Source organism: Quercus lobata, chromosome 9 (assembly GCF_001633185.2).
Source record: "Quercus lobata isolate SW786 chromosome 9, ValleyOak3.0 Primary Assembly, whole genome shotgun sequence".
Classification (NCBI taxonomy): Eukaryota; Viridiplantae; Streptophyta; class Magnoliopsida; order Fagales; family Fagaceae; genus Quercus; species Quercus lobata.
Window position 1 is genome coordinate 45,075,314 of NC_044912.1, and position 13,046 is coordinate 45,088,359.

Below are 13,046 nucleotides of genomic sequence, written 5' to 3' on the forward strand. Positions count from 1 at the left end.
AACAACTTGTCATGCAGACTTTATTGTGAAATTTTTGAAAAAATATTGTGTCCATAACTTGCATAAAGAGAGGTAATTAAAACATATATATTTATATATATCTTGTCTTTTTTGGTAATTTACAAATCAAACCGCCACTTTTATAAGTATTAGTCAAACACTCAACTTTGTCAAAAAAACATTTTTTGATGGTTTTTACCAAACATGCTACTTAAAATTAAAAAAATAAATAAATAAATAAATAAACTCAGTTTCATATTTTACTTTTTAAAATTTCCACTTTTTCCAAAAGAACTGTTTGAAAAAGTTGAACCAAACTCACCTTAGTAGAACTAATAGATTGTGGTTTTTTTTTTAGTTACAACTTACGCATATGCAAGTAACAATAATATGCAAGTATTTATAAAAAATTTAATTGCTTGAGTTTCAAATCATCTCCTTCATTAATAAATAAGGAGTTATAAAAAAATTAGAAAGGTTTTTTATTGATAATCTTAATTAAAGATATTATATATAAGGACAAATATACAAAATTATGCATGTGTATATTATAATAATCATTCATTTAGTTAGAAAATAATTCTAAAATTATGTAATAATAACTCATTTAGTTATAATTTCTCAAAAAAATATATAAAGAAAATTCAGGATTAAAGCCATGCAACGCATGGAACTTTCACTAGTATCTTTTATAAATCTAAGCATTATAAAACATTTCATCCACACTTTAAGGGTATCATTTGATTCATGTTGACGACTCGAATAATATTGTGTGGTTTTTAATGGGAGATTTTTGAAGGCTTAGGTTGATAGGCCCAAGCCGGAGTGTTCATGGACAAGCTTCTTGGGGGGTCCGGGGGCAACGCCCTCGGGAAAAATTTTATGAGAAAACAATGAACATTTTTACTTAATGTAGAAATTAAATTCATATTTTGAAATTAAAATCTCTATATTTTACAATACTTCTATTTAAATAAATAAAAACATAAAAAAAAAAAAGCTACTTATTTTTATGTTTATGTTTATTTGTCAATAATCCCAACAACCAAAAAAAAAAAAAGTTATAAGGAACTCGAGTTTATTAAACTCGAGTTCCTTAAAAAAAAAAAAAAAAAAAGCATTTTTTAATGGCCCAATTTCCACCTCAGCAGTGCCACGATGGCAAAACTCCTAAGAACTCAAGTTTAAGAAACTCGAGTTCCATAAAAAGTGGTATTTTCCTATATAATTCTGAAACAGTATTTTTTTACAAAATATTTCAAAAATTCGTGATATTTGGCCATTTTGACCGTAAGGGAGATCCTAGCCTTTTGCCCTTAATTTTTAAAAAATTTAGCAATATGCCCTTATTTCGAAACTATATAGGGATATGCCCCTGTTTCGATACTCGATTAATTTAAAATCGAGTTTCAATGAAATACTCGATTCGTAGAAAATCAAGTTATGCCGAATAAAACTTTAAAAAAAAAAAAAAAAAAAGCATGGAACTCGATTTTAGGGAAGTCGAGTTCCAAAACGTCACTATAGGGCTTAAAAATGCCACTATAGGGCCCCTTGAACCTAGTATAGGGACTTATAAAATTTTTTTGCAGAAAAACGCCGCTATAGGGACCTAAAATGTCACTATAGGGCTTAAAAACGCCACTATAAGGCTCCCAGAATAGGGCGATTACACTTATAAAAAAATTTACAGGAAAACATCACTATAGGGCTTTAAAACGTCACTATAGGGTTTAAAAACGCCACTATAGGGCACCATGAATATGAGCCAATCACACTTAAAAAAATTTGCAGAAAACGCCGCTATAGGGCTTGAAAACGTCACTATAGGGCTTAGAAACGCCACTATAGGACTCCCTAAATATGGGGTGATCACACTTATAAAAATTTTTTTTGCATGTAACTCGATTTCCTGAAACTCGAGTTGCATGCAATTTTTTTTTTATTATTATTATTTTTTTTACAGTTTGATCGGACATAACTCGATTTTCTACAAATCGAGTATTTAATTGAACTCGATTTTAAGATAATCGAGTATCGAAATAGGGGCACCCTCCTATATAGTTTACAAACAGGGGCATATTGCCAATTTTTTTTTAAATTAAGGGTAAAAGGCCAGAATCTCCGACCGTAAGTTATATCAGTGTACAGTGTCATCAAAAAAATATCTTTGCACAGTGGTATATAAATGTATAAGCGGTTGGGTCTTTGGTGTCCTATTCCTATGCTCATAACTCTAAACTCCTCACACAGAAACATTTTCGCTTCATTCATTCTGAAATTGAACCAACCATGTCTGCTACTTCTGGCCTTGTGATTCCCTGCAAAGGTATGAACACTTTTATATTTTATCATGCATTTACTTTTTGTTTTTATTTTATTATTTCTGTGCTTTTTGGTGGTTAGAATCTTTTGTTTTGGCCAAGTGGGTTTTTTGTTCACTATATTTTAGGACTATGTATGTGCTCAGTTTTTTTTTTTTTTTTTTTTCACCTTGTTTTTTTCAATGTATTCGAATTATAATTGGAGGTGTAATTTTGTACATGTTTATTTGAAGCTGCCATTGCGTGGGAGGCAGGGAAGCCACTGGTGATAGAGCAAGTGGAGGTGGCTCCACCACAGACCATGGAAGTGAGGATCAAGATCAAATATACTTCACTTTGCCATACCGATCTCTACTTCTGGGAGGCCAAGGTTGGATATGAAATGTATTTGTATCAATTTTTTTTTTCCTAATGGTTTCCTTTCTTCATATTTCTTTAAAAGAATACAGTTGCTACTTGCTACAGAGTCCTATGTTATGAAATTGCACAGTTCTCACTCTAAATTCGATAGAGATGTCTTGGTTCAGCCATTCACAATAAAGTGAAATTTAAGATTAACTTAGGAATATGGTAGTCGAAAATCTCCTGGACCTCCATGTTGTGCCAAAAGTAGATTGATGTATTGATTACAACAGATGCAGTTGGCCTCTATACTAAAAAAAAAAAAATGCGTCCGTTGTTTCCTTCTTGAATGCATTGAGTTAATTGTCCAGTTTGTGATTGTCATTACAACTCATATGTCATGGAATCTAAATTATCTAATAGAATCAATACCTTCTGGCCTTAATTTCTCTTCCTATGAAAACAAAGGCGTAAACTTGGTGATTCTTGTTTGAAACAACAATTTGAGTTGGCTTTTATTATTAATCCTTTGAGAATGCACTTAATTTCTCTCTCTTTTGTTTTTCATTTTTCATTTTCTCTTTTCTTTAATTTTCAGGGCCAGACTCCACTGTTTCCTCGAATATTTGGCCATGAAGCAGCTGGGTAAGTTGTAGATTTATATTGCTATGGCACATTTGTTTTTAATTAGTAATACTTTACACTGAGTGCCACATTCCCTAAGCAAATTTTCTGAGTGAGAAATCTTAGGTTTTTGATGGAATTAACCATGATCTATGTCCATGAGTTCTGTTATGTTTGAATATTGCAGTAGTATGAGTCTTCAAGTAATGCAGCAGGCTACACGGACAAGTTTGCCAATTAATCCCATTATTCATTTAATACTTATGTGTATGTTTGGATTGCACTGAAAACAACAGACGTGCACGTCTACGTATTTTTGTGTGGGTCCCACGCACTGTTTACGGGACCCATAAGTACGGATTTCAGCAAATTTTTCTTTAAAACTAGGTCCCATGGTACTATTCACACATTTAAAAATTATTTTGCTACAGTATTTTTAGTTTTCAGTAATAAACGGTATCCAAATAAACCCTATGTGGGTTATCTTAAAAGCGTCCCCCCGGGTGGCGGGAGCTCGCAGGCATGATGAATATCTTACCATCTTAGAAGCTTTTGAAGCAGAAATCCTCTAGAATGAAGGTGTTACATGATGAAATGATTCATTATGAAGAAAACAAGTCATCATAAGAAATGAACAAAGAATTTGCAGCAATTTCACATCATCAAGATGGATTGCATGCTCACAACTCTGACAAGCACATAAATCCTGCATTTGACTACTAGAAAAAAAAAAAGGATAATTTTGTCCCCATGAAGTGTCTAATTACAACTTGAGTCTTGATTCTGTTCTTCATTCATTTTCTTAATTGATGAATTTTTACAGTTATGTATTTTACTCTAGTTTGTTATGAATGCAATAGCATGTTCATTGCCAAGATTTTATTCTAACAGGGTTGTAGAAAGCGTTGGGGAAGGTGTATCAGACCTCCAAGTTGGGGATCATGTGCTTCCGGTGTTCACTGGAGAGTGCGGGGACTGCAGGCACTGCAAGTCTGAGGAAAGCAATATGTGTGACCTGCTGAGAATAAATACAGACAGAGGAGTTATGCTTAATGATGGAAAATCCAGGTTTTCTATCAATGGGACTCCTATAAATCACTTTCTTGGTACATCCACATTCAGTGAGTATACTGTTGTTCATTCAGGATGCCTAACTAAGATTAGTCCGCTAGCACCTTTGGATAAGGTTTGCATCCTCAGTTGTGGCATCTCAACAGGTTTTATGTCCAATGAAATCTTGTGTTGGTGATTTCTGTATTACATCTGAAACTTCCACCTAGAGGTTTATGTAAAATCTGATTTTTTTTTATAAATTTTTTTAATTTCAGGATTAGGTGCAACTTTGAATGTTGCAAAACCAAAGAAGGGATCTACAGTTGCTGTTTTTGGTCTTGGCGCTGTTGGGCTGGCTGTATGTTATGGAAAATTTTGTTTGAAATCTTTGTTCTGTTTATTCTTTTTGTAAGATTTGGATCCTTTCTACACTTTAATTTATTTCTGTTCTATTTCTTTAGGCTGCTGAAGGTGCAAGAATTGCTGGGGCATCAAGGATTATTGGGATTGACTTGAGTCCCAAGAGGTATGAGGAAGGTAGGTACTCTTTCATCATTTTTGTTGATTGAGTTTTTATTTTCCATGATATTGAGCTTTATGATTCTCTCTTATTACTAGCCAAGAAATTTGGAGTAACTGAGTTTGTAAATCCAAAGGACCATGACAGACCAGTTCAAGAGGTGTAAAACTCTTCTGCATTCTGAAGTTCACTTTTTCTATAGTATCTTGCTGCATGAATTTCCGTAGTATAAGTGAGTCATATTTTAGATTCCTAATACCTTGTAACTACTCAGGTTATTGCTGAGATGACAAATGGTGGAGTTGACAGGAGTATAGAGTGCACCGGCAACATCAATTGCATGATCTCTGCTTTTGAGTGTGTTCATGATGTATGTTTTCTAGATAATTTAACAATTAACTCATCTTATTTATTGGTAATAATAAAGATAGAGCTTGGTCTGACATTAGGTTGGTTCTATGATAACAATGTAAACTAAAGTAGCTTGAATGTCCTATTCTTTGTATGATAATTATTCAATACTATGAGTACAACAATGTGATGCTTCCTCCCTGTCAGATAATAGTAGATGTCTTCTTTAATTTCATTATGGAAATTATCATTTATATGAGAAGAGGGAAAGAGGGAATACCACGGCGCTGTACTCTGAAAGTACCAAGTTGCTGTCCTTCAGGAATTGCTTATAATATTCCCTGTTCTTTTAATTATAGTTTTAGTAGTTATAGTTGGAGTGTGTGTATTAGTTTTAGGCCAATACTTGGCTTGGTACTCCAGACTCGTACTGTCAAACTTTAACCTGAGTCTTGTTTTTTTGGTTAATGCAGGGATGGGGAGTAGCTGTGCTCGTAGGAGTGCCCAACAAGGATGCGGTGTTCATGACCAAGCCCATTAATGTGCTTAATGAGAGGACACTCAAAGGAACTTTCTTTGGAAACTACAAACCTCGGACTGACCTTCCCTCAGTTGTTGACATGTACATGAACAAGGTACTCTCATTTTCTCATGCTTTAACGAGTTTTGGGTTTTTATATACTTGTCTAATGTCATGAAGAAACAAAGAGGAAAAAAATACCTTATTTTTAAAAAAAAAATTTCCTTGCAGAAATTGGAAGTGGAGAAATTTATAACCCACCGGGTCCCTTTCTCCGACATCAATAAGGCCTTCGAGTACATGTTGAAGGGAGAGGGTTTGCGGTGTATAATTAGTATGGAAGAATAGAGTTTTCGACAGAATTAAGAAATAAATACAGGTTTTTGAATCTGGATTCTCAGGTTTAATTTATCTCTTATGAATAAAGTTACGAAAAAAAACATTTTCACAACAAACCTAAGTAGCAAATTATTAATGGTAAGCTTTATTGTAAAATTATCGTGGGTGTAATAGTGCCTGGATTCTTTTATGTATTATGGGAATGGGCCATCCTCTGACCGTTTAAATGTAATTATATAGAAATAATGTGCCCCAAAAGCCCGGGTTGTGCTCTCTCTTTCTGAGACGCATATACATACATCGTATATGATAGGAACTTGTGCTTTCAGAATTAATTCAGGTGCTGAGGTATTGTATTTTTCTGGAATCTAAATGAAAGTTGAGTTGTATAGAACTGCCAAATTTGTACCAGCCACTTTCATTTTCCATATTGTATAATCTGTTTATTTTTAGCTTAAAATTCTACCATATTTTCACCTCCAGCTAATCTAAACACACAGTAATACGACTTTCTTTTGAAAAGTAAATGAATTTTTATGGAGAACCTATTAGATAGTTCATTGATCAGATAACAGAAGGTTATGGGGCAATTTGGAAAATAAATACTGAAGAACATGTTGAGATCATGATATCAAATTGTGACAGGAAACGAATATCTTTCTTTGACAATTATCAAGAATTGAATTGTGACAAATAAGTGATAACCAAATCCTTTTGTCCGCGTTGTGCCAATCAAACTTTTAGATGTTCTCTATTGCTGTGTCCACCAATTTTTGACTAATCATGGCCCACCTGTTTTGTTATTTGGCAAGAGCTCCAAGAAAATTTTTATATTATAATTTTTCATAGAAAAGATGGGAGTATGATTGTATGCTTGCTGGTGTCGTTACAACAATTGACCATCCTAATCATGACACGGATCTTCTAGAAAAAGAAGCATTCATTTTATATCTTATGATATGACTGCTTTAATGTAGACTCAGATAGCAGCCTGATGATCAAGTTAGCTGGACCATTCTCAAAAGCATATTAGAGCAAAGCTTATGGATGGACTTGAAAAAATGAAACAATAGTACAATACACGTGACTAGGCTTATTGTCTTGGCAGATTGGGTGTTGGATTGCCTGGTAATGTTCTACATGAGTGCATAAACAGCAATGATCCTCATCTTAAAATAAATAGGTGATGAAAGGGGATGGGCTAGTTCTAATGGAAGGAATACCGAAATCTGAATAATACCAATTAACAAAAATATGCACAGACCATTTTGCGTATGCATAGCATTAGAACTCCCCCCCATACAGCAACTCTAATGAAAGATAAACAGAAAATGACATTGTATCTGTAGTAAGATTCATCCGAGATTATGTAAGCTCAATTTGACTCAACTTAAAAACATTGGACATATTATAAAGCTTTGCAGAACTCAAGATATGATTTTGGCAAAGTATAGAAGCATCTATAAAGTTGAGATATGATTCAAGCAATTTAAAAGAAAAGAAGGTATACTTGTATTCCTTTCTTGTTCCCTCATGTCTGCCACAACTTTACAGGAGAAAACAGTAGCATATGTAAATTGAATAATGGAGAACCAGCATACTTACTCTTTGCCTATTTTACTTGTACTTTTCCATTATTCTTTTCGCTTCTTCTAAAGAGTCCTCCGTAGAGGTGGTGCCTCCAGGCCCTCCACTCCCTTTTGGCCCATCATCTTTATTCATGGCTATGAATGCGAAATATATGAGTCCCATCGTGGCCTGCAATCAAGAAATCTATTACTTCTCGCCATTAAAATTTGATGCTGAAAAATCACTTTTTAAACATTGACTATTATATCATGTCATTACTTGAAACTTTGACAAATACCCCATCCCCTATGCCCTTCTTACCTTATCTTTTCCTTCAGCCCCTTCTAGAAACAGAATAAAATTAATTGAGAGATGATTTTTTAAATTTGGAAGTGTGAAAGTGAACTACTGATTTCAAAATAGTCCACTTTTGAAGAATTGTGCCTTAATTATTTCTATAACATAAAGAAAATAGATATAAAAAATTCTTTCTATAACCAATGCATCTCAGAAGTCAGAAGTGAATATTAAGGAGTCATCAGAAGTAAAATAAGTGAATATTTAGGAGAGTTTCTGGCAATTAGTTGTGTTATACATGTTTCTAAAAGAGTACTAAATATTTTTCCACAAGAATCATAATGGGAGTTGAATTTCCGATTTAAACAAATGAAAAGAGTATTATTACCAAATGAATGAATGACTGCACGTATGTGAGCGTACTAATAATAGCTCAAAGAGAAAATATGTATAAAAGATATTAGCAGGGTGTTGGACTGACTGAGAGAGGAACATATTGCTGGACGTATAAAGAGATTGATATATTGTTTCATCTCCATAACCCAGGTGTAGTGCCAAGATATTCTAATCCACACAACCTGATTATGATAGGAAACTGATTCAAGCAAGGTGTAAAAAGAAACCTAAATTCTTGAGAAGCATATTTAGTGAGACTCACAAAGAGATCAGTGATCTGAAGCAAAACTGAGAAAAGAGGGCCACTTTCTCACTTTTTAATCTAGGCCAAGACTCTAAATCAAGATTTGCAATCAGGCACATTTTCTTAGTTTATACCACCAGTGGCCATCCATTGCGTGGCAAATTGTGTTGCATGAGCTACAAGGTGGTGAGGTCATAGATTATAAGTTCATTTTTCTCATGCCACCAGTCACACACAGTTGACTGGATCTTGCCTATATTTGAAGGAGTAAACTATTTCGGTTGAAGTCGTAGTTGTTAATTTCATTCTCAAAAGACTAACAGGAACTTGCAGTGTTTATCTCAATTTATGCAGTTCAGGTGGTGAAGTCTCTTAAATTTGAAAGGAAGCTTAAGCTCTTTAGTATGTGTTATTCATTATGAAGTTTTTATGAAAGAAGTGTTGTATTTTACAGACATCACCATACTAAGTTGTATGAGTAATAATATTTTTAACCTCTTTCTTAGATAAAACTCAATACTTACTATTTTTTTTTACTTTCAATTTAACCAAACCCCATTTATCCAAATACACAAATTCTGAGATAGAAACATGTTTAATACTTAAGCATACTCAAGAAGATCATCTTGACCCAAGGTGAATAACTTCTTTTTTTTTTTTTTTTTGTTTAGTTTGATAATTCAATAGCTATAATAAAGGAAGGGGAGATTTGAATCCTGGACGTCTCGTTGGATACACCAAGAGGTGTTAGTTGAAGTAAAAGGCTCTTCGCAACAAGTGATGCAATCAAGAACAGCAATAACAACAAATAAACCCTTAGTCCCAAAATTTTGGGATCAATTATATATTCTCAAAATACAAATTGAGATCGGTCACATGAATTGCTAGTAGGGAATGCCCCAAGTTATGTCTATAAATGTCCCATTCATAATAATGCGTCTAAATTTTGACATTGGCTATCAATCTATTGCAACACTCCTTTTTCTGGGAGTGCAATGAGAATGATTTACTATAATTTTCCACTGAAGTCTATGTTTTTCAGAAGGAAACAAAGAGAACTTCTTGAGTGCTTCATTAAGCAAACCCTAGTGTTCTACAAAGAACCTAGAAACCAAAGACAATTTTCATTGATGTCAAAAGGTCCAGAAGTTAAAATGGCTTTAAAATCTTCTATCCATAACATAAAATGCTTAGCTTGTCATGGCTGAATGCCCTTGGATTATCCAACAATTGGTTCTGGCAGGTAGGGTTAGTTGCCTGTAGGTTTTCTAGCTAGAGGCAAGTCCAAAGGGTTTTTCTTTAGAAAAGTTCACTAAGTTATTAAAAAAAGAAAAAAAAGTAGACAAGACCCTGAAACCCTGGAAAGAATTAGTCACGACCCTTCATTTAGACTAATCTTAACCATGCATTATAAAAAGAAACCAAAAAAACTCAAATACCCTTAATTAGCATTAGATATACTAGGCCAATATGGTACTGCAAACAATACAGCTACAGTAGTGTAAACTGTAGTCCCCTCCTCCCCCACAATGTTGTCCTGCATCAGTAAAGACAGATCACCTTTAATTTTTTTTTTTTTTTGGTAAGATTAAGAAATTTTTCCTTAATTAAGAAAATATCAACAGACCTGAAGCACATATCTTCCTACTCTTAAGTCCTTTTCTTTTTTGGTGTCCCTGGGACTAAAGTGTAAGAAGCTTCTGAGTTCATGGACTTATCCCCATGCAAACCAAGATACATGTGCCTGAGACCCAAATCTTGGCAGCTTTGAGTTGAGTGGCAAAGGTAAACTTCTCACTGCAAACTCAAATGTTCATTCCTAAGAGATAAATTTTTTTTATCTAAAAAACGCATTTTATGCGAAAAGAACTTAATAATTAAAAGAGAGATAGTGTTCTGCTGCTTCCAAAGTAAAAAATCAGTAAAAAAAAGGGAAAAAACTTGTAAGTTACTGAAACAACACTATTGTATGAGTATTATGCACAATCAAGCTAAAATGGAATCAGCTTTCCCCAGAAAAGCCATCTGCTAGTTCTTTTTAGATTAAACCAACTGCATTAACTTTGAATTGCAATCATTTAAAAGATAAGAAGTACACTTCATATGCAGAATATGCAGCAGTAAAGATCAAATGGAATAAGCAATCATCAATCCTTACAGATGGAAAGGAAGTAGAAAAAATACCAGCGCAAAGAAAGCTGTAGACAGGAAAGACTTGAGTACAAAGAGTGAAACAGTCAGTGCAACTACTGTGACAGAAATCCTTGCTATTGGTCTGGGTACAGAATCCTAGAAAGATGTAGAAAAAAAAAATTTAGATCTTCCATTGAGAAAATAAAGGATGGTTTCAAACTTTCAATCATACATAAAACTGCTAATTAGTTTGTTAGTGTAGACTTGGAAGTGAAACAAAATCAACTTACGGGCACCAAATTGGTTCCTGCCTCAACTCCATCCTTTCCAACCTTCCACACTGTTTGAATAACTATTTGACGAAGATCAAAATGAAAGTTAGCACAATCAAAACATACCAGCAAAAGGAAGTAGGAACTCATGCAATGCAGAAAGCTACCTTAATTGTTGACTCTGATTTACAATGACCTACTACAAATTCAATGTTGGCACAAAAGCTTTTTAGATAATACAAATGCATCACAGCAGACAGAGATATTCAGCAAAACCTACTTCAACAAAGCCAGCCCATCAATATTAGCTAGGCCTCTTGGATAAAAGCATGTTCTGTCGAGATTTAAGATTAATTTTAAAAGTAAAACTGGCTCTTAGCTAAATTTTAAACCTTAAGTAAGTTATGCTCAATCCCCATGATATGTGAAAGGGGAGGGACCATCCATGGAACTTGACTGACATCATGATGCAGGAGCAATACTATTCTTTTAGTCTTTTCAAATATTTTAAATTATGAAATTATGCTGATATGTATGAACAGGACTAAACTTAATTAAGGGGTTTTTTGTTTTATTGATAAGTTACACATACACCTAGTGGGTTTTGAACCTAAAACCTTTATCCACTCTTATGGTGCAATTTGAGCTAGAGTTCATTGGCTAAACTTAAATAAGGGCCTTGATTAAAAGTTTATTGGGTTTTATAGCTCCCTTATAAGTAAAGGTTATAGCAGATTTATAAAAATGTCTCACCTCTCGTCATCAATAACAACTCCCTTTTGATTCTACATTCTTTTGAGAACTTTAACATTTGCTTGATTAAGCATCAATGAAGAGGTTTTTCCTTTGTTCTCCTCTAAGAAACTTCATATTTGAAATAAATTGGAGTATGTTATTTTTTTTATCATGCTCCCAACTGCGTCATAACAATTGATGGGGTGAAAAAATCTAGCTATTAGTAATAAAACTCAAACAACTATGACCCTCCATAATTCCATAGGTTCTGTAAAGCGAACAGGGACAGAGGGTAGAAATTGTTGTTATTAGGGTGAAATGCCACTCAAACCCAGAGATAGATGATTTTCCTTGAAATGTGTTCAGGCACATTAGTTGATTGGACATTAGGGGCAAAGCATTGTTTTTGTGCAGGCCCCGAGAGTGGTACTAAATCAAGGAAAACTCTGAATACTAAATATGATCTTAAAATAACAGGGATCAACTTATCACCCATAAAAATTGGCAAATTCTCTATCGCAAAATTCAGGCGGAACAAACCTTGATGAGAAGATTTTCTTTCCTATCAGCTATAATTATGTAGTATTGCCAACAACAAAATGTGGAAAAACAAAAAACTTCCTTAGTAAATCTGCTTGCCGTAAACATGAAAAACCCACCACTTGGAACACCCATTACTTGGTCTTAACTATTAAATCAACAAGGAATGGTTCATATACATGGCACTAGAGTCCTTTTATTGTAGCAACTAAAATTTTAAACACTAAATACAAAGCTCTTGGGCACTAGCTTATGTGATTCATATGCATATGTTGCAAAAGTTTAGAAGAAAATGACCAAAACATCTAGCTTATGTGATTCATATGCATATGTTGCAAAAGTTTACAAGAAAATGACCAAAACATCCAGGGGCAGAGGCACACATAAGCTTGGGGGGGCCAAAGCTTTTGAAACCCCTATATAATACTATATAAAAACAAGTTGGCCCTACATATGTATTAATTGGCCCCTCCAAAAAAATTCACATACCTAGTCTAATGTTAGTTTTAGTGGTTTCCCCTTTGAAATATGTTGTGGTTGTATGATCGATCAAAGGACTAAGGCAATTATCTCTCAAAACTAAATAGAATGACACACTAGCATGAGTGATAAAAAATATTTGATACCATAAATATGTCTCAATCTTATTGGTTGATGATTGGATGTATCTAGAGCATGGAACTATTAGGATTAAAGAAAATATATGGAAGTAATGAAAATAATTAGCTAAGTGGGGTTGTCTAGCAAAGCAAATTATGGCATATAAAATGACTAAAACAAAGTAAAA

General features: G+C 33.8%; 2 protein-coding genes across 2 annotated transcripts; one reads left to right on the forward strand and one right to left on the reverse strand.

Annotated features, from left to right (window-relative positions):
* The first annotated feature begins 2,224 nt into the window (after positions 1-2,224).
* LOC115959767 (alcohol dehydrogenase-like) lies at positions 2,225-6,484 on the forward strand. Its single transcript, XM_031078322.1, has 10 exons — positions 2,225-2,329; positions 2,558-2,694; positions 3,265-3,311; positions 4,182-4,507; positions 4,619-4,701; positions 4,805-4,880; positions 4,962-5,023; positions 5,138-5,233; positions 5,688-5,849; positions 5,966-6,484. Exons 1-10 carry the CDS (start codon positions 2,293-2,295, stop codon positions 6,080-6,082), a joined length of 1,143 nt encoding a protein of 380 aa, XP_030934182.1. The 5' UTR covers positions 2,225-2,292; the 3' UTR covers positions 6,083-6,484.
* A 1,006-nt stretch (positions 6,485-7,490) lies between these two features.
* LOC115959334 lies at positions 7,491-11,149 on the reverse strand. Its single transcript, XM_031077686.1, has 3 exons — positions 11,003-11,149; positions 10,764-10,868; positions 7,491-7,831 (listed from the first exon to the last, which is right to left on the reverse strand). The coding sequence occupies exons 1-3, from the start codon at positions 11,132-11,134 to the stop codon at positions 7,691-7,693; spliced, it is 378 nt and encodes a 125-aa protein (XP_030933546.1). The 5' UTR covers positions 11,135-11,149; the 3' UTR covers positions 7,491-7,690.
* Positions 11,150-13,046: the final 1,897 nt, after the last annotated feature.

Coding starts and splice junctions, on each gene's coding strand:
- LOC115959334 (XM_031077686.1), bottom strand. CDS start 11,134: ATGAGTTCCTACTTCCTTTTGCTGGTATGTTTTGATTGTGCTAACTTT. Junction 10,869..11,002: donor CAGGAACCAATTTGGTGCCC/GTAAGTTGATTT, acceptor ACATCTTTCTAG/GATTCTGTACCCAGACCAAT. Junction 7,832..10,763: donor CTACAGCTTTCTTTGCGCTG/GTATTTTTTCTA, acceptor TCTTGATTGCAG/GCCACGATGGGACTCATATA.
- LOC115959767 (XM_031078322.1), top strand. CDS start 2,293: ATGTCTGCTACTTCTGGCCTTGTGATTCCCTGCAAAG. Junction 2,695..3,264: donor TCTACTTCTGGGAGGCCAAG/GTTGGATATGAA, acceptor TTTAATTTTCAG/GGCCAGACTCCACTGTTTCC. Junction 5,024..5,137: donor ATGACAGACCAGTTCAAGAG/GTGTAAAACTCT, acceptor GTAACTACTCAG/GTTATTGCTGAGATGACAAA.